Source organism: Dendrobates tinctorius, unplaced genomic scaffold (genome assembly GCF_039654945.1).
Source record: "Dendrobates tinctorius isolate UK_male_01 unplaced genomic scaffold, ASM3965494v1 ptg000224l, whole genome shotgun sequence".
NCBI lineage: Eukaryota > Metazoa > Chordata > Amphibia > Anura > Dendrobatidae > Dendrobates > Dendrobates tinctorius.
Genome location: NW_027361891.1, coordinates 12739019 through 12757223, shown reverse-complemented (window position 1 = coordinate 12757223; position 18205 = coordinate 12739019). Strand labels below are relative to the sequence as shown.

General features: G+C 43.2%; 1 protein-coding gene across 2 annotated transcripts in view; it reads left to right on the top strand.

Moving 5' to 3' along the window:
* Positions 1–4608, top strand: part of ZFC3H1 (zinc finger C3H1-type containing) — a 106199-nt gene extending 101591 nt beyond the window's left edge. Inside the window, exons 32-35 of one of the 2 annotated variants that reach the window (XM_073555531.1) lie at positions 1361–1462; positions 1915–1954; positions 3429–3491; positions 3611–4608. In XM_073555531.1, the coding sequence (XP_073411632.1) occupies positions 1361–1462; positions 1915–1954; positions 3429–3491; positions 3611–3739 (334 nt within the window). In that variant the 3' untranslated portion in view covers positions 3740–4608. Of the gene's footprint in view, positions 1–1360; positions 1463–1914; positions 1955–3428 lie in introns of both variants that reach the window. The other variant, XM_073555530.1, reaches the window with a different exon arrangement.
* Positions 4609–18205: the final 13597 nt, after the last annotated feature.

The window sequence follows — 18205 nt, the reverse complement described above, 5'->3', positions numbered from 1 at the left end:
ATTGTCCAGGTGTCAAACCGCATGGGAAAACCGCAGGTAAAACCGCAGGTCACTTTACCTGGAGTTTTTCCTGCGGATCCGCACGGAAAAATCCGCTGGTGAATCCGCAGCATGTGCACATACCCTTAGACAGATTAATTCTCTAATATGGACTTTCAGCACTGATGGAACAATGTCAGACTGCGTGGGGAAATGTTTCCATTGACAAGGGGAATTGTAACACCCTGATGTCAATTTATTCCTACTTTTATAATTTTATTGGGAACACAAGTATTTCCTAAAAATCTTCTGAAATGCCGTCATAAGCTCCTTTCACATTGCTTTTTTTGCCCACGTTCTTTGGACCTGTTGGGGCTTGCATCTGAACCCTCTGCAAAACGGGATTTGGATGTACACACTGACGGGGCCATAGACTATAATGGTGCTGACGGTGTCAATGTGTGTAGTGCACCCAAAAATGGTGCACGTTGACTCTGCCAGCGCCGTTATAGTCTATGGCCCCCATTGGCGCATACACAAGAATCCAGTTTTGCTGGGGGTTCGGAGGCAAGCCTCAATGGGACCACTGAACGTGAGCAAGAATACAATATGAAAGCACCCTTTAAAAGGAAACAAATCATGTGCCAAGAGCCTGCCTTGCTGATATACCTTGCATGTCTCATCAGGGGCTCTTCATCTGTTAAATCCCTAAAGTGCACATGCGGAGGACAGGTTCTCTTAGCAGAAGTGACTTGGCTTGTAGTTACACCCAATGACTATTTTGGCAATGAAGCACTAGCTTTATGACCTGATTTGGCCAGATACCACACTGCAGAAAATAAGCAGCCGCACTGACGCACACCTGGTCACAATACTAATTTACTGCAGGGTGCAGGTGGCCCTCGTGATAAAAGGCCAAACACCATGTATTTTTCATTTTTACAAGATGCAGCCAAACTCCTGTAGTATTGTTGGAGGGGTTGTCTTTCCTTGTGGGGTACACTGTTATACATCTAGTCAGCCCGCCTGATTGAATATAGTGGACGTCACCCGTAGGCTGTAATGTGGCATGGTGCACTACACGTAACTGTGACTGGCACCTTGTATAGACCTTAGCAGTGTGTATTTCTAATACCAGGCCACGCCTGGTAGGTTGAGTGGTTGTTCCTCAGTATTTTGCACCTGTGCTGCCTCCGCCTTTATGATGGGTGCTTGCTGCACCTCATACTGCGTCAGTATTGTGACCAGGTTTGGGGAAGTATGGCTGCTTCTTTTCTGTGGTATTTTTTAGGATTTTATCTCCTTTTCAGTGACAAGATAAAACGGTGATTTCACTATTCCGTTAACCATATACATTGTTTATAACTATTTGTATTTCTAGGGTACTAAAACAAGAAATGGATGACAACAATGTAGAAATTGTGAAAATGCAATCCAAGATGTTTACATATAGCTTCCCAATGTGCCTGACCGTCTGGAAAATGTAACGTACTAAATGTTTTTGTTTTATTGTCTTGTAATATGCAGGTAAAGCTGATTTATACAATGCACCATCCCTTCAATAAGTGTTAATTTTCATTTTTTTTGTCTGGGAAATTTTACCCATAAGTTGTTGTTGTTGTTTTTTTTTCTTTTTTTATCTACAGCAGCACAAAAGGTTCAGTTTATTACCTTTAAGTCTCATTCACACTGGCATATTTTGTACACTGGAGTATTTTTATATTTTAAAGCTAAAGCCAGGCGTAGAAGAGTAAGCAATAAAGTATTTTCCTCCATTTTTAGATTCTACTTGTGGCTTTAGCTCTGATATACTGATACAAAATACAATTGTGCAATTGGCCTTTTCTTTGTCTGAGCGTTCCATGATTCTGTGTTGTGCAGCAGACCAGTATGATGAAGAAATCTAACATGTCTTCTTTTGTGTTGTTCCCTTAGAGCCATTGCAGTGGAAACGTTCCTAAAGGGACACAAGGAGGTGAGCTTGAATTTCAGACCTGGTTCTGTTTGGCCTCACTTATAACAAGTCATGTTGGCATGCAGAAGACTTTTCACAAACTGCCTAAACTATTCTAACACCGAGACGAAACTTGAATTGTTGGCTATAAATTGTAATTTGGTTCAAACACTGAAGCAATATGGGATTCCTGCAGAGAAATATTACTTCATACATGTACAAACCGAGTCAGCTGTTTCATTGGCCATTATGTATAGGACTACAGAAATTATATTCCGTTATAAGGCTCTGTTCACACACTATAACTTTATGCCGTTCAGAATAAGTGTGATATTTTCGATCAGTATAGGGCACTGTTTCTCAAAATCCAGGCATCACAGGCCCTCCACAGATCATGTTTTCAGGATTGCCTTGATGATAAATCCATCACTTGGGCAATATGAGGGAAATCCTGAAATCATGATCTGTGGGGTCCATGAGTACTGGCGTTTGGGAAACACTGGTGACCATTAAAGCTAGTTGGATCCAAGGCAAAACCTAGTAAAATCTTTAAAAGGTTTGTCCAGTACGTTTGTTTCATTTGTTTCAGATCAGTAGGGGTACGACACCCCATCAGCTGTTGCTAAATTGTCTTTACAGTTGACAGAACTGTGCTTTGCAGCTCCACAACTGATCCCATCCAGCCAGCACCAGGGTTGTCGGGTGTCACACCCCCATCGATATGATATTCAGCCATCAATATAAAAGAACTGGGCAACATCTTAAAAAATGGACCATATGGCGCCATTGTGAACAGAACCTAAGTTATGTTCTTGAACATTTTAACTCATATGGGGTGTGTGTGTGTGTGTATGTATATGTGTATGTATATGTGTGTGTGTGTGTATATGTGTATATATATATATATATATATATATATATATATATATATATATGTGTGTGTGAGAACAACGGCAAAGCAAAGTCCAGCTATAACGTGAGCAATCCAGGATGCTGTTAAAAAAAATTTTTCTTTCTTTTTATTCATAAATCCATTAAAATGCAATAACGCAGGAAAGTGCGTTATTGCTGTTTTGAACTGCTTGGACCATTGCATTTTAATGGATTTATGAATAAAAAGAGAGAAATTTTTTTTTAACAGCATCCTGGATTGCTCACGTTATTGCTGGACTTTGCTTTGCCGTTGTTCACATTTGTATGGATGGACTCCTACATCCAGATCCGGGCACAACGGAGATAACCAGGTCAGCTGAGGTTCCAGGTGGTTCACAGGAGTGAGCTGGTCTACATTGTTGGATTTACATACATATATATATATATATATATATATATATATATATATATGTATGTATGTATATGTATATAATGAGGCCATCAACACTTTTGCCTATCACATACTTACCTAGGCAGCTGCAGAGAGATTTTTTTCCTCTTGTGGAAATCTGTATTTTTCATTATTTCTTTCTCTACTTTTCAAGTGTGTCTTGTTTTTCAGGTCCAGCACTTGTATCAAAGGGCCCTGCAGAAGTTGCCTCTGTGCGCTGAGCTCTGGAAAGATGTAATGTTTTTCTTCTGTTTCTACAATGGGGTTTTCTTAGCGTTTGTTTTTGCCTGCCATACCTGTAGGTGCGTGTACGACACAGACCTTACCACTTGTGCTTCCCCAATCTTTTGCAGCACCTCTTGTCTGAAGCATCAGGAGGAGGTAAAACTGATAACCTGAGGAAACTAGTTTCCAAGTGCCAAGAGATTGGAGTCAGCCTAGATGAGTTCCTAAATTTAAACGCAGAAAGCAAGAATCGCTGAACACTGGATGCAGTCAGGCCAAAGTCTTACTCTAAATTGCCAAAATGGTCAAGAATAGTTTGATTCAGATTAGGCTGTGAATCGCAGACCTACTTTGAGTCAACCATGCTTTCTGTAACTCCACACATACACTGCCCATCTTAGACTGGAGACATGAATTCCAAACCCAGGCCTGCTTCATGGCCCCACAAGATGCTCTATACATCGTGTACGTAAGTATAGTTCATCTAAGTGACTGCTGTTTTATTGTTTGTCTGTTCTGTGTTTCTTTTTTCTCCCCTTTCCCTTCATTTATTTTACGATCCCCATTTGTTGTGATGTTTCTAACTTGCTTGACTCTCTCACTGATGCCTGTGGGACCCTGTGTCTAGGATTAGTTGAGGGGGGCTGCTGTTTACAAGCTAAAGCAATCAGTCTCTCATTCTAAATCTAACCAAGTAGTCATTTCTTGTTTTAATATAACGGTGGGAGGATTCAGGGAATTTACGTTCATGCAAAAAGCAGCAGGTCTTTAGCCGGATTAAGGCCGTCAGTCTGCTAAATGCAAGTGAGGGCCTTTTTTTTTTTTTTTTTTCCTTTCTTTTTTTTTTTTTTTTCCCCTTTTCATATTCCTGCATTTTGGACTTTAAAGCCGAGACTGTTAAACTTGAAGACAAAAGATACTAAATGCAAAATGCCAGTGCATCAGAGCCGAAGAGTGGTCAATTATGTGCAATTTATTTCTTTGTGAAGTTTAATTTATAATAAAGTTTAACAGTTTAAAGTAAAATATTTAATGGACAAAAATGTTTTGTATTATGGTACTACCTTGTGTAGTATTCAAATGTTTATGCAAACCTATTTTAAGAATTAAACTTTTTTAAATAAAATTTGCAAGTGTATTTGTTTTTCATTTTACTGTATATTACTGTATGTTACTATATGTTTCTCATGAAAGCGTAAAAAAAAATCTAATCCTCATGGCATTTTACGGATGTTTATGGGACCTCACTGACCCAGTTATGCCACATAAGGGTCCTTACACATAGTTGGCTTAAAAAGAACCTGTCATCAGGATTATCCATGTTAAACTAAAGGAAGGGGCATAATGGCACTGTCATATTGATTTGATACCTTTAGTGAAGAAATCTGCAGCCCGGTTTTTGTTAAATTATCATTAGATGTTTCGGTTTCCTAATCTTTGTGCATCTGGGTGAGACTGTTGTGCAGGATTGTAGGTATGGTCTTCAGCTGTGCCATGGCCCTTTTGGTATATTTATCCTCTTCCTCATTTAAATGTAACTTTGGTGCCGTTGTCAATGTGGCTGCAGTTTTGCATAGTGTTTATAATAGTGTATCTTTCCACTGATAAAGGTTTTATTCCCATCTCCAAGATCCTATCCCAATAAGTAGTAGGTGTGATAGTAATATTTGGCAAATACCTCCAATAAGAAATGTAGTATAGTTCTTCTGATTCGCTATGTCTTTCCTCATGTGCAGGCATTGCAGGACCTTAGGTATCTATTGGTACAACCACTAGCAAGTAGCTAAATAACTGTCACTTTATCAGTGGACGTAACCTAAGGTCCTGCAATGCCTGCGCATGAGGTAAGACATGGTGAAGCAGAAAAACTATACTAAATTTCTAATTGGAGGTATTTGATAATCTTATTATTGCACCTACTACATATTGGGATAGGATCTTGGAGACTGGAATACCCCTTTAAATGACTTAATAAAATATACAGCATGTAGCTATAATATAAAAATCATGTACACATGTTCTCGGGAGTAAATTGCTTAGTAGTGTATAGCAAAAAATGAAGGAGCATCAAACATAAATTATGCAGGACCTTCTGAAGGAAAAGACATGTAAAGTTCCAATCAGAGAATAAACCACATGAATATCATGATTGTGGCACTTTATTGTAAATCCAGTAAAGAAAATTTAGTAGACTTCAAGCTTCACTAGAAGCCTCTGACATATTTTTGGGAATAAATCCTTATGAATTTCACAACGTTCTACCCTCGAAAAATCACTTGAAAGTTAGAGCCACAAGGTACATTAACTTGCTGTCCACTCCCTGTTGTCAAGTGTCATCCTTCTCTAGCAGCAGAGACTTGGAACTAGGACGTGGGAGCAGGTTTCATGGCCACTTGCCTCCTGTCTGTCAACTACATACAGGCTAAATTTAGTGGTGGGATTTTTTTTTCTTCATTTTCCTTTTATTTTACAGTATATCAATACAAACCAATTATATATACAGCTCTGGCAAAAATAGACCACTGCACAGTTTTATAAAAAAAAAAATCAGCTTCTCTACATGTCTGACAGCCATTCCATTCCAGTGTCAGTTGAATTCCAACCAACCTCATTCTACTTAATGTACTTCTGATTAGGTGATCACCTGAACCAAATCTTATTTAACGAAAGAAAGTCTAAAAAAACCTTGCTTTGGTGTTCACAATCCTCTTGCAATAGGACAAGCTGGATGGCAAAACAAGTGCTAGTAATATCCCAAAAGTAATAGAAATGAAAAAATAACTTTTAACCATGCCAAAGGAGTTGAAAAGAAAAGTCTTGAGTGAGGAAAAGGGCTTAATTCTGGCTTTACTAGCAGAGGGATACAGTGAGCGTCATGTTGCCTCCATCCTTAAAATTTCTAAGACGGCAGTCCATTACAACAAGGTCAAGCAGTAGACATTAGGGACAACAAAACTACAGACCGGCAGAGGGCAAAAACTACTCTCCACTGACCGAGATGACCGTCGTCTTATTCAAATGTCACTCGGCAACCGCAGGATGACATCAAGTGACCTACAAAAGGAATGGTAAATGGCAGGTGGGATGAAGTGCACAGCAAGAACAGTTCGTAACAGGCTCCTAGAGGCAGGGCTAAAGTCATGTAAAGCTAGAAAAAAGCCTTTCATCAATGAGAAGCAAAGGAGAGCCAGGCTGAAGTTTGCCAAAGACCATTGGACCATAGAGGACTGGAGTAAGGTAATCTCCGATGAGTATAATTTTCAGCTTTACCCAACACCTGGTCGTCTAATGGTTAGACGGAGACCTGGAGAGGCGTACAAGCCACAGTGTCTTGCACCCACTGTGAAATTTGGTGGAGGATCTGGGGATGCTTCAGCAAGGCTGGAATTGGGCAGGTTAACCTTTGCGAAGGATGTATGGATCAAGCTGCATACAAGGTTATCCTGGAAAAACAGTTGATTGCTTCTGCTCAGGTAATGTTCCCCAACTGAGGACTGGTTTTTCCTGCAGTACAATGCGTCATGCCACACAGCTAAGTCAATCAATGTGTGGATGAAGGAGCACAACATCAAATCCCTGTCATGGCCAGCCCAATCTCCAGACCTGAACCCCATTGAAAACCTCTAGAACGTAATCAAGAGGAAGATGGATAGTCACAAGTCGTCAAACAAAGAAGAACTTCTTACATTTTTTTTTACCAGGAGTGACATAAGGTCACCCAAAAGCAGTGTGAGACTGGTGGAAAGCATGCCAAGACGCATGAAAGTTATGATTAAAAATAATGGCTATAATAATATATATATATATATATATATATATATATATATATATATATATATATATATATATATATATATATATATTATTATAGCCATTATTTTTAATCATAACTTTATATATATATATATTGTGTGTATGTATGTGTGTATATATACAGTGCCAACAAGTAGTATTCAACCCCCTGCAGATTTAGCAGGTTTGATAAGATGCAAATAAGTTAGAGCCTTCAAACTTCACACAAGAGCAGGATTTATTAACAGATGCATAAATCTTACAAACCAAAAAGTTATGTTGCTCAGTTAAATTTTAAGAAATGTTAAACATACAAGTGTGGGTCACTTATTATTCAACCCCTAGGTTTAATATTTTGTGGAATAACCCTTGTTTGCAATTACAGCTAATAATCGTCTTTTATAAGACCTGATCAGGCCGGCACAGGTCTCTGGAGTTATCTTGGCCCACTCCTCCATGCAGATCTTCTCCAAGTTATCTAGGTTCTTTGGGTGTCTCATGTGGACTTTAATCTTGAGCTCCTTCCACAAGTTTTCAATTGGGTTAAGGTCAGGAGACTGACTAGGCCACTCCAACACCTTGATTTTTTGCCTCTTGAACCAGGCCTTGGTTTTCTTGGCTGTGTGCTTTGGGTCGTTGTCTTGTTGGAAGATGAAATGGCGACCCATCTTAAGATCCTTGATGGAGGAGTGGAGGTTCTTGGCCAAAATCTCCAGGTAGGCCGTGCTATCCATCTTCCCATGGATGCGGACCAGATGGCCAGGCCCCTTGGCTGAGAAACAGCCCCACAGCATGATGCTGCAACCACCATGCTTGACTGTAGGGATGGTAATCTTGGGGTCTTATGCAGTGCCATCCAGTCTCCAAACGTCACGTGTGTGGTTGGCACCAAAGATCTCGATCTTGGTCTCATCAGACCAGAGAACCTTGAACCAGTCTGTCTCAGAGTCCTCCAAGTGATCATGAGCAAACTGTAGACGAGCCTTGACATGACGCTTTGAAAGTAAAGGTACCTTACGGGCTCGTCTGGAACGGAGACCATTGCGGTGGAGTACGTTACTTATGGTATTGACTGAAACCAATGTCCCCACTGCCATGAGATCTTCCCGGAGCTCCTTCCTTGTTGTCCTTGGGTTAGCCTTGACTCTTCGGACAAGCCTGGCCTCGGCACGGGAGGAAACTTTCAAAGGCTGTCCAGGCCGTGGAAGGCTAACAGTAGTTCCATAAGCCTTCCACTTCCGAATGATGCTCCCAACAGTGGAGACAGGTAGGCCCAACTCCTTGGAAAGGGTTTTGTACCCCTTGCCAGCCTTGTGACCCTCCATGATCTTGTCTCTGATGGCCTTGGAATGCTCCTTTGTCTTTCCCATGTTGACCATGTATGAGTGCTGTTCACAAGTTTGGGGAGGGTCTTAAATAGTCAGAAAAGGCTGGAAAAAGAGATAATTAATCCAAACATGTGAAGTTCATTGTTCTTTGTGCCTGAAATACTTCTTAATACTTTAGGGGAACCAAACAGAATTCTGGTGGTTTGAGGGGTTGAATAATAAATGACCCTCTGAATAAACTTTTCACAATTTAAAAAAAAATTAAACAAAGAAATAACATTCTTTTTTGCTGCAGTGCATTTCACACTTCCAGGCTGATCTACAGTCCAAATGTCACAATTCCAAGTTAATTCCGAATGTGTAAACCTGCTAAATCTGCAGGGGGTTGAATACTACTTGTAGGCACTGTGTATGTATATATATATATATATATATATATATATATATATATATATATATATCATATATATATTTATTGTGTGTGTATATATTCGTGATTCTATGAAAACGACTTAGGCTGGAGTCACACATAGCGACTCACCAGCGATCCTAACAACGATGTCAATGTGTCAGGATCGCTGGTGAGCTGTCAGACAGACAGCTTCGCCAGCGATCAGCACAGCGACGCCCGGCGTTGCTGTGCACGTTAGTAACCAGCGCGCTGATGCAGGAGGCTGGTCACTAAGGTACACATCGGGTATCCAAGGGACGTGCGTCCCTAGATACCCGATGTGTACCTTAGTTACCAGCTCCCTGCATCAGTGTGCTGGTAACTAACGTACACATCGGGTATCTAAGGGACGCACGTCCCTTGGATACCCGATGTGTACATTAGTTACCAGCAGATCGCTGGTCTCCCGCCTGTCACACGCAGCGATGCGTGGTGGCCAGCGGGAGACCAGCGACCAAAAAAAAGTCCTGGCCTTTCCTGCAGCGATAAGCAATACCGGCAGGGGGGCCGGTCGCTGATCACTTTCACACACACAGCGATCTCGCTGGTGAGATCGCCGTTGTGTCACAAAACTTGTGACTCAGCAGCGATCTCGCTAGCGAGATCGCTATGTGTTGACGGGGCCTTTACACATGTTTTACACAAAGGAAATAAGTGTCATTGTCTCCCTCCTAGGGGGGGGGCCTGTTCCACAAGCGAGTGTGAGTGGCGACACCATATCCTTATGGTTGCCCAGCAGCCTCGCTTCCTGGTTTTGCACATGTGTGAGGTGCGATCCCGGAAGTCCCTCCCTGCACATTAGTGACACATGATCCCTGCTTCCGAAGGTGGGGACCGGAAGCAGTGTGGAACGTTCTAACTGGCTGATCCCTGTGCCTATGTAAAGGTAGGCGGCCGGCTAGGCTGCGCTCAGCAGCCGCAAGAGCAGCATCCAATGCTGCTAGAGAAGCAGCACTTTGAGAAGCTGCATCGACCATGGCATTTGAGTCAGCCCCAGAGAAAGAAGTGGACACAAAAAGCAACCATGTACAGGTCGATGGGGCAGTAGCAGCGGGGGGTACTTTGAGAGTGTGCGAGAAGTCGAAAATTCCAGATTGAGTCGGTACAGCTCCAGCAGAGTGGAGGAATCTGCGGTCTCCAGAGGAGTTTTATTGGATGCGAGTATGCCTTCTGATCTGGTACCCTTAATATGTCCTGTGTTGTGAGTGATCCTCCTGTAAGTCCATTATGTTAACGAGAGCCCTTTATTCTTTGTCTCTTCTGTCTTTGAGGGGGGGGGATGGGACAGGAGATCCCAAGGAAATGTACAGCCAAGTCCAACCTCAGAGCTTGTGCCCTCTGTGTTCAGTGATTAGCCAGAACATGGCCAAAAAAGTTGTCAGTCTTGCGTATCAGAGGAATCCCCTAACTTTGCTTCACATTTAATATCCCTGATCAGGACGGAAGTGAATACTTCCTTAAAATCGCTGTCCTAATCAGACGATAGGAAGTCTAAAAGGAAAAAAAAGAGACCGTTATTATCCGATTGGTCTTCTGACCCAGAGGATAGGGGTCAGTATGAATCTGTATTAAGCTCTACCTCATGTGACTGTGATACAGACGGCATTGCTTCCCGGTTGAAGTAATTTAGTTACCATATATACTTGAGTATAAGCCTACCTGAGTATAAGCCGAGGCACCTAATTTTACCGCAAAAAAACTGGGAAAACTTATTGACTCTACTATAAGCTGATATGCATTGTCTCCTCATCCCCATCCTGGTATGCATGGCTCCTGATCCCTATCCAGGTATGCATGGCTTCTCACCCCAATCCTTGTATGCTTGACTCCTCATTCCTATCCTGGTATGCATGGCTTCTCCACCCTATCCTGGTATGCATGGCTTCTCCACCCTATCCTGGTATGCATGGCTCCTCCACCCTATCCTGGTATGCATGGCTCCTCCACCCTATCCTGGTATGCATGGCTCCTCATCTCTATCCTTGTATGCATGGCTCCTCCCTATCCTGGTATGCATTGTCCCCTCCTCCCTATCCTTGTATGCATGGCTCCATCCTTATCCTGGTATGATTGACCCCCATCTAAAAACAAATAACTTCCTGCGCTCCCTCGCAGCATCTTGTTCCGGTGCCAGCAGCTGCTTTATACTTGTGAGCAGCGCATGGCAGGGACGTCATGTGCTGCTCACAAGCAGAGCACAGCTGCCGGAATACTCCCCACTCTCCACGCTGGAACTATGTGTGTGGAGGGCAGTGAGTATTAAGCAGCGCACAGTGTCAGCCGCCGGGCTGTCACGTGCAGCTACTAAAGAGAAATGAATACCTCAATGCCCATGGGAGTGGAGAGAGGTAAATATTCATTTCTCTTAAGTAGCGGGCACATGTGACCACCTGGCAGCTGCTGTTCTTGGCACTGCTTGCTGTTACAGAGAAATAAATATTCTTTGCCAGTGTAGTGAATATTCATTTCTCTGTAGCAGCGGGCACAGGAGTTAGCCGCAGCAGCCGGCTTTTACCTCCTGTGACACGCTGCTCTGCCGCTCCCTTTCAATCTTCTGGACACCTCACTCGAGTATAAGCCGCGGGGGTGTTTTCAGCACAAAAAAAGTGCCGAAAAACCGCTTATACTCGAGTATATATGGTAGGTCTATAAGAGCAACAATGGGGGCTGGTGGATCAGAGAACCAGAAAATTTGTTCAGGACATGTTTGGGGGCCTTGAACAGACAAAGTGAAAGACCTTCCCCATGAATGAGAGAGTGTAGGACTTTATTAACAGAGAATGGAGAAGGCCGGGGAAAAGAGGTCCCTGCACATCATCCTTTAAAAGGAAGTACCCCTTTGAGGAGGAAGCTACTACATCCTGGGACAAGGCTCCTAAGCTTGAATGTAGCCATTTCGAAGGCTTCAAGAATGTTTTCAATTCCCTTTGAAGATATAGGATCTTTAAAAGTCCTCCTAGACAGGATAACTACAGGGCCATGGCAAGAATTAGCAGTAGGCCTGAAGCCGGCTATAGGTGCAACATGTACAATCGGGTCTCTAATGATCTGGTTAAAAAATCTTGAGGACCAACTAAGTACTAAAGGCCAAGGAAGGCCATCCTAGCCTCACTTTCAGTTTTGAATGGAGCAGCTGCCTTCATTTCAGATGCTTCAGCAGACTGCAAAATTGGCGGCTAGGTCAATGGCCTTATCCAACATTGTTCGTAGAGAATGTCTGGTTGAAATGTTGGCCAGGTCCCATGCAGGCAAAAGTTAAACTATGCTCTCTCCCTTGTGAGGGAGAATTATTTGGACCTGCCTGGGATGATATCCTGAAAAAGGCAGGGGATAATGAGGGTTTCCAAGATCTCCCGTCCCTTCATTCAAGCGGTCCTTTTGGAGGAAGTGGTATAACCGTAATTAAATGTCCAAGAACCAGGACGGATGGGACGACCTGACCAGAAGGTGTAGGGGATTCCTCTTTTGGCAGTCCCTCCCAGAAGAGCAGGAAACATGCTCAATGACTCGGCTCCCCAGGTGGGAGGGAAGCTCTCCATCTTCCTCCCAGCCTGCGAAAGAATTTCTTCCAGTGCCTGGATCCTCAGCATAATAGGGTCAGGCTTAAAGCTGGAGGTTCATATGCGTCCACTAGAAAGGTATATTGGGACATTTTCACCAGCATCCTTGCAGGAACAATGGATTTTGGAGACAGATGTTTGTAGATCTGTTAGAAAATCAGGTCTTAATAGAATTTCCACTAGAAGAAAGGAGGGGTTCTACTCACCTATGTTCCTGATAAAAAAAAAAAAAAAAAATACCCAAACAATTCTTTCAGGACTATAATCAATTTAAAAGTGCTAAACAAGTACCTGAAGGTTCCAAGATGGAATCAGAAAAATATGGCAGTAAAATTTATCTATCCAGAATGTTACATGGCAGTCCTAGACCTCAAGGTGGCCTACTACCGTGTACAATACTAAAAATTTCTCACAGTGTCAGTATCAATACAAGGGGTGGTCAGGCACTTTCAATACAGGGCCCTTACCCTATGGTTTAGCAATAGCCACTCACATATTCACAAAAATATCAGAAGTGACAGTCCATCTTTCGGAGAAAGACATTTATTGGTTGGGAATAAGATCAGTTCCAAGGGGGGATACCATGGTTATGCAACATTTCCAGGGTGGTCACCACAGATGCCAGGCCCAAGGGATGGGGGGCTATCTAGACAACCATCTGCAGGGGATTTGATCATAGAGGGATTAGCCACCTCAAATATATGGAAACTTTCAGCTGCGAAACGGGCACTGATCGAATTGTTACCCTTCCTGCGAAATCACCATGTGAGGATCCTCTCGGACAACCAGATTACAGTAGCCTACATAAATCACCCAGGGGCACTCATTCCAAATCTGTTTAATAGCGAAACAGATATTTGTTATAGTGGAAGATCATTTTCTCTCATCAGCCCTGCATATCAGAGGAAAAGAAAATTACAAAGCAGGTTTTCTAAGCCGTCTGGCAGAGTGGTCGTAGAAAAAAAAAAAATCTGTGTTCAACCAGATTGTACACATGTGGAGACTTCCAGAATTAGACCTTTTTGCAACCAGACAGAACAGGAAAGTCAAGTTCTGTTCCCTAAACCCAGGGGACAGCTTGCAGATGGTAGATGACTTCCTGATGAGATGGAGCTTCTGTCTAGCTTATGCGTTTCCTCTTGTATGCCTGATTCTGTCAGTCCTAAAGATGATCAGGGAGGACAAAATGAGGATTATTCTTATAGCCCCGTTTTGGCCTAAGAGGCCTTGGTTCTTCTGGCTAAGGCTAGTTTCACATTTGCGTTTGGAGGCGCAGCGGACGCTCGCTGTGAAGCTCCGCCACCTGCCACGCCTCCTCCGGTCAGCTCCGCCTATGGGCGAATGCCGCTGCATGCGGCCTGTGTACTCTATCTTTAGCATTGGGTACGCAGGCCATGCGCAGGTATGCTTTTGCCGCCGCATGCATCCTTTTGACAGTGCAGCGACTGCACCAAAATACAACATGTTGCATTTGGTGTAACGTAATCGCTGATATGTTACAGATTTTGTGATATATAGCGGCGACTGGCCCCCCTGCTGGTTATCGCTGATTGTGCTCGAATGTCCTGGGCTATTCTTTGATCGTTGATGTCCCGCTGGCCAGCATGCATCGCTGTGTTTGACGCCGATGAACGACCTCGTTGGCGACGTAAAACTCATGGACGCAGGCGGGAGTCGTCAGAATAGCTGCTGTGTGACAAGGACCCAAAGAACACCGAGGTCGTTATACGGATCGCCGGATCGTTGCTGCATCGTTGGATAGATCTGCCTGTTTGACAGATAACTAGCAACCATGTAGCGACGTACCAGCGATCCTTACCAGATCGTATTGTCGGGATCGCTGGTGCATCGCTTAGTATAACGGGACCTTAAGTAGCATCCAGACCTTATCTTATCAGCAGATCCTCCCTTTACTCAGGTTCTGAATGATAGGGAAATTTTGAAATTAGACCCACGTTACCTCCCTAAGGTAGTTTCAAAATTCCATGGGTCACAGGAGATTGTGTTGGCATCCTTTTGTTCTAATCCTAAGAATCATAAGGAAGAAAGATTACATAATTTAGATGTCAGAAGGTGCTTACTACAATATTTGACGATCGCAAAACCTTGGAGGAAAGATAGGGCCCTTTTTTATATTTTCAGGGGTCTAGAAAGGGACTTGAAGTGTCAAAGGGGACTTTAGCAAGATGGATCAGGGATGTGATTGCAGGTAGGGCTGTTCCTGAAGGTCTACAAGGGTGATGGCTGCATCCTGTGCGGAGAGGTCGAATGTCTCCATCAAACAGATCTGTAAGGCGGCAACATAGTCCTCTCTTTCTACCTTTTCTAAACACTATGGGCTGGATTTATCTTCCTTTTCTGACCTCACGTTTGGGAGAAGGGTTCCACAGGCTGTGGTCCCTCCCTAAGAAAATTAAATAATTCTATGTAATTCTCTCGTTGGTGCTGTCATGGGTGACAGAAAAAGACGAACATTACTTACCAATAAAGTGTTTTTTCGGAACCCATTACCGCACCCTTATATTCCTCTTTGTTACGAAGTAGTTCACTTTTTTCATATTAAGTCTCACTCGTGAGGTGAAGGGTTTGTATATAATACAGGTGCATCTCACAAAATTAGAATATCATCAAAAAGTTAACTTATGGAGACTTCTGGGAGGCGTAGCCTAATGTTGGCTGCGTTTTAGAGGAGCTCACTGGTCATCAGGAACATATTGACACCATTTTCAGAGCGGGGACACTGACCAGCCGGGATAGGCACCAGACAAGAGTCCTCATCTGAGGATGCAGCTCTCCGGTTACCCTGGAGTTACAAGGCGCAGGCAGCGCCGCACAAAGCCAAAGGCCCCGGGAGCAGGGGACAGAGGAAGAGGTGCACGCCGCGTGGTCCCTTACAGCTCTGGATGGAGCATGCCTGAGATCTCCCCAGGGCTTGCATACCTGACGGCAACTGGAGGAAGCAAGCCGGTGAGTGTCAGGAGGAGGTCCCACTTGGGCTGGTGCCATCTTGGATCCGGGGATACAGATTACAGGCTGCACGGAGCCTTTTTGCAGCGTTTCCCGTTCTGGGATAATTGGCTGGTGTCAGTGAAGTGGAGGGAGAGGGGCGCTGAAGGTACCAGACTAAAGGAGGAGAAAGAGACTGGGAGAGTGGAGCTGAGCCAAGTAAAGTGCCTCCTTTTTCTTTGACTCTGTGTGACATTTGCTTAAGAGCAGCAGTACTAGCAGCATCTCCCTGCAGGGGGCAGCGTTTATCATATTTCATATATTCTACCTATAAGTCCTTTTGATTTTTGGTCATATACACCACCAACATTAATTGCTTGAGCTTGTTCTGAATTTGATCACTTTAACCCAGAAAGTAATGTAATTGTTTTGTGAAAAGCGACATTGCCGACCTCATCACATTAATTCTGACACTCAGAATATCATGGATAAATTTGTGGGTAAAAATACTAAAGGAGGCAGGAGCTCCACGCGCACTCAGCCAGGCTCCTCTTCATCAATAGCAGCCACTGACACCAGTAGCGAGGACTCGCAATCCATAGCAAAAGCCATTTTAGACAGATTAATGCTTGAAATAGATAATAGACTTGCAGCTTTTCAATCTTCCTTGGACACGATTGTCTCAGGTCAATGCTCAGGGATCACGTCTTGACGAGGCTGAGCAGAGAATCTCGGATTTGGAGGATGTGACTAAGGATCTTAAGGAAAAGTTAGAAAACAAGGAGAAAGACATCTCTAGCTTCATGGATAAGGTGGATGACCTTGAAAACAGGTCTCAGCGCAACAATTTGACTAGTGGGTCTTCCGGAGTCAATTCCTCCTCCTGATTTGCTAAAAATAACTTCAGAATAGCTACTGAAAACGCTCTAAATTTACAACCAACAACAGGAATAATAGCCATTGAGAGCCCACAGATTATGACTTCTCAGAGGAGGTGAAAAAGAGAGACCAAGACCAGTCATTTTTAAACGCCTGGACTTCCAGGATAAAGTGCGTATATTGTCTGCATATAGAAAGAAACAATCCTTGTTCTTCAACAGCAATAAAATTCTCCTTTTCCAGGATTATTCAGCTGCCCTGGCGGCCAGGCGCAGAGCTTTCAACCCTGCATGCAAACTTTTAGTGGACAAAAATATCCGCTTCTGGTTGCAATATCCTGCGGTCCTCCCGGAGGAGGAGGCTCTAAAGTTTCTCCAGGGAGACATTCAAGTGATGCGGTCAGAACACCTGAACTAATGGAGCCAAGTCAGTTTATTTCAAATATGGCAATGTCGCTGTTTCTTTTTCTTCTTTTGTTTGTTTTTTCCTGTTTCTGGGCATGCTAGCCCTTCAAATTTTGCTCATCCTGCTTTTGAGCAATGTAGCTATAATTGAAAAGTTGAATTTGCTAAAGTTATGAGGGGTTAGGATAGGGTCTCTGTGTGCACAATGAAAAATCTATTGTTTTGGGGTTTTTGCGCCTACTCGCTGGGATGGGCGGAAATCTCATTTACATATGATGGTATCTGGGCAACTGTTTCCGCTTATGGGTGGGTTAATAACTGACCAAACTGCTTTGGAGGGATCCAATATTCACTCTGTCCACTGGTGCTCGTGGCATGTCAATGGGTTAAATTCACCGGTTAAGCGAAAAAAGTTTTGCATTCTCTTCACAGGGCAAATTTTCATATTTTCCTACAGGAAACACATTGGATAAAGGATAATCACCCTTCTTTTTACAGTAGGAAATATACTCTGTGTGCTGAGGCATCATGCTAAAAAAAAAACCGCGGGGAGTAGCCATACTGATCAATAAATGCATTAACTATGACGTATTAGAGGTGCTGGATGATCCAATGGGGAGGTTTTTTGTTGTTAAGGTTACAATAGAGGGGACAATCTTTAATTTGGTTAATATATATGCCCCTAACTCCTCAAACTCACAATTTAAAGCCAAGATTTTGGAGAGCGTAGCAGGCTGGGACACATCTCAGTTAATTGTGGGTGGTGACTTTAATGATGCCCACAACACTTCTATGGACAGGTCCAATGCTGAAACACAACAACAAACATCACAAAGTAGCTGTATACAATCTCTGGTGGATCATTTGGGTTTGATAGACATCTGGAGAGAACAACACCCATTAGAGTGAGATTTTTCTCACTACTCCCATGTACATGTCACACGCTAGGATAGTTTATTGGCTTGTACACTCATCATTATCATCAGTACAGCAGTCAGATATTCTAAATATTCCCATATCAGACCATGCTCCTATAACATTCAAATCTAGTCTAATGAACCCGATATATTGTGAGAAAAGAATCATAGAATCATAGAATCATAGAATCGTAGAGTTGGAAGGGACCTCCTGGGCCATCTGGTCCAACCCCCTGCTCAAAGCAGGATTCGCTAAATCATCCCAGTCAGATGTCTGTCCAGCCTCTGGACAGGTGTTGGTGTTGGTTCCCCTTGTTTCTCTACCAGTCAGATGACTTCAGAAAATAACTTCAGCTTTCCTGGGACATCTACAAGAATGACAGTCGGAATCACTGTGATGAGGCGGATCTATTTTGGGTAGCCTCTAAGGCTGTATTAAGGGGGCA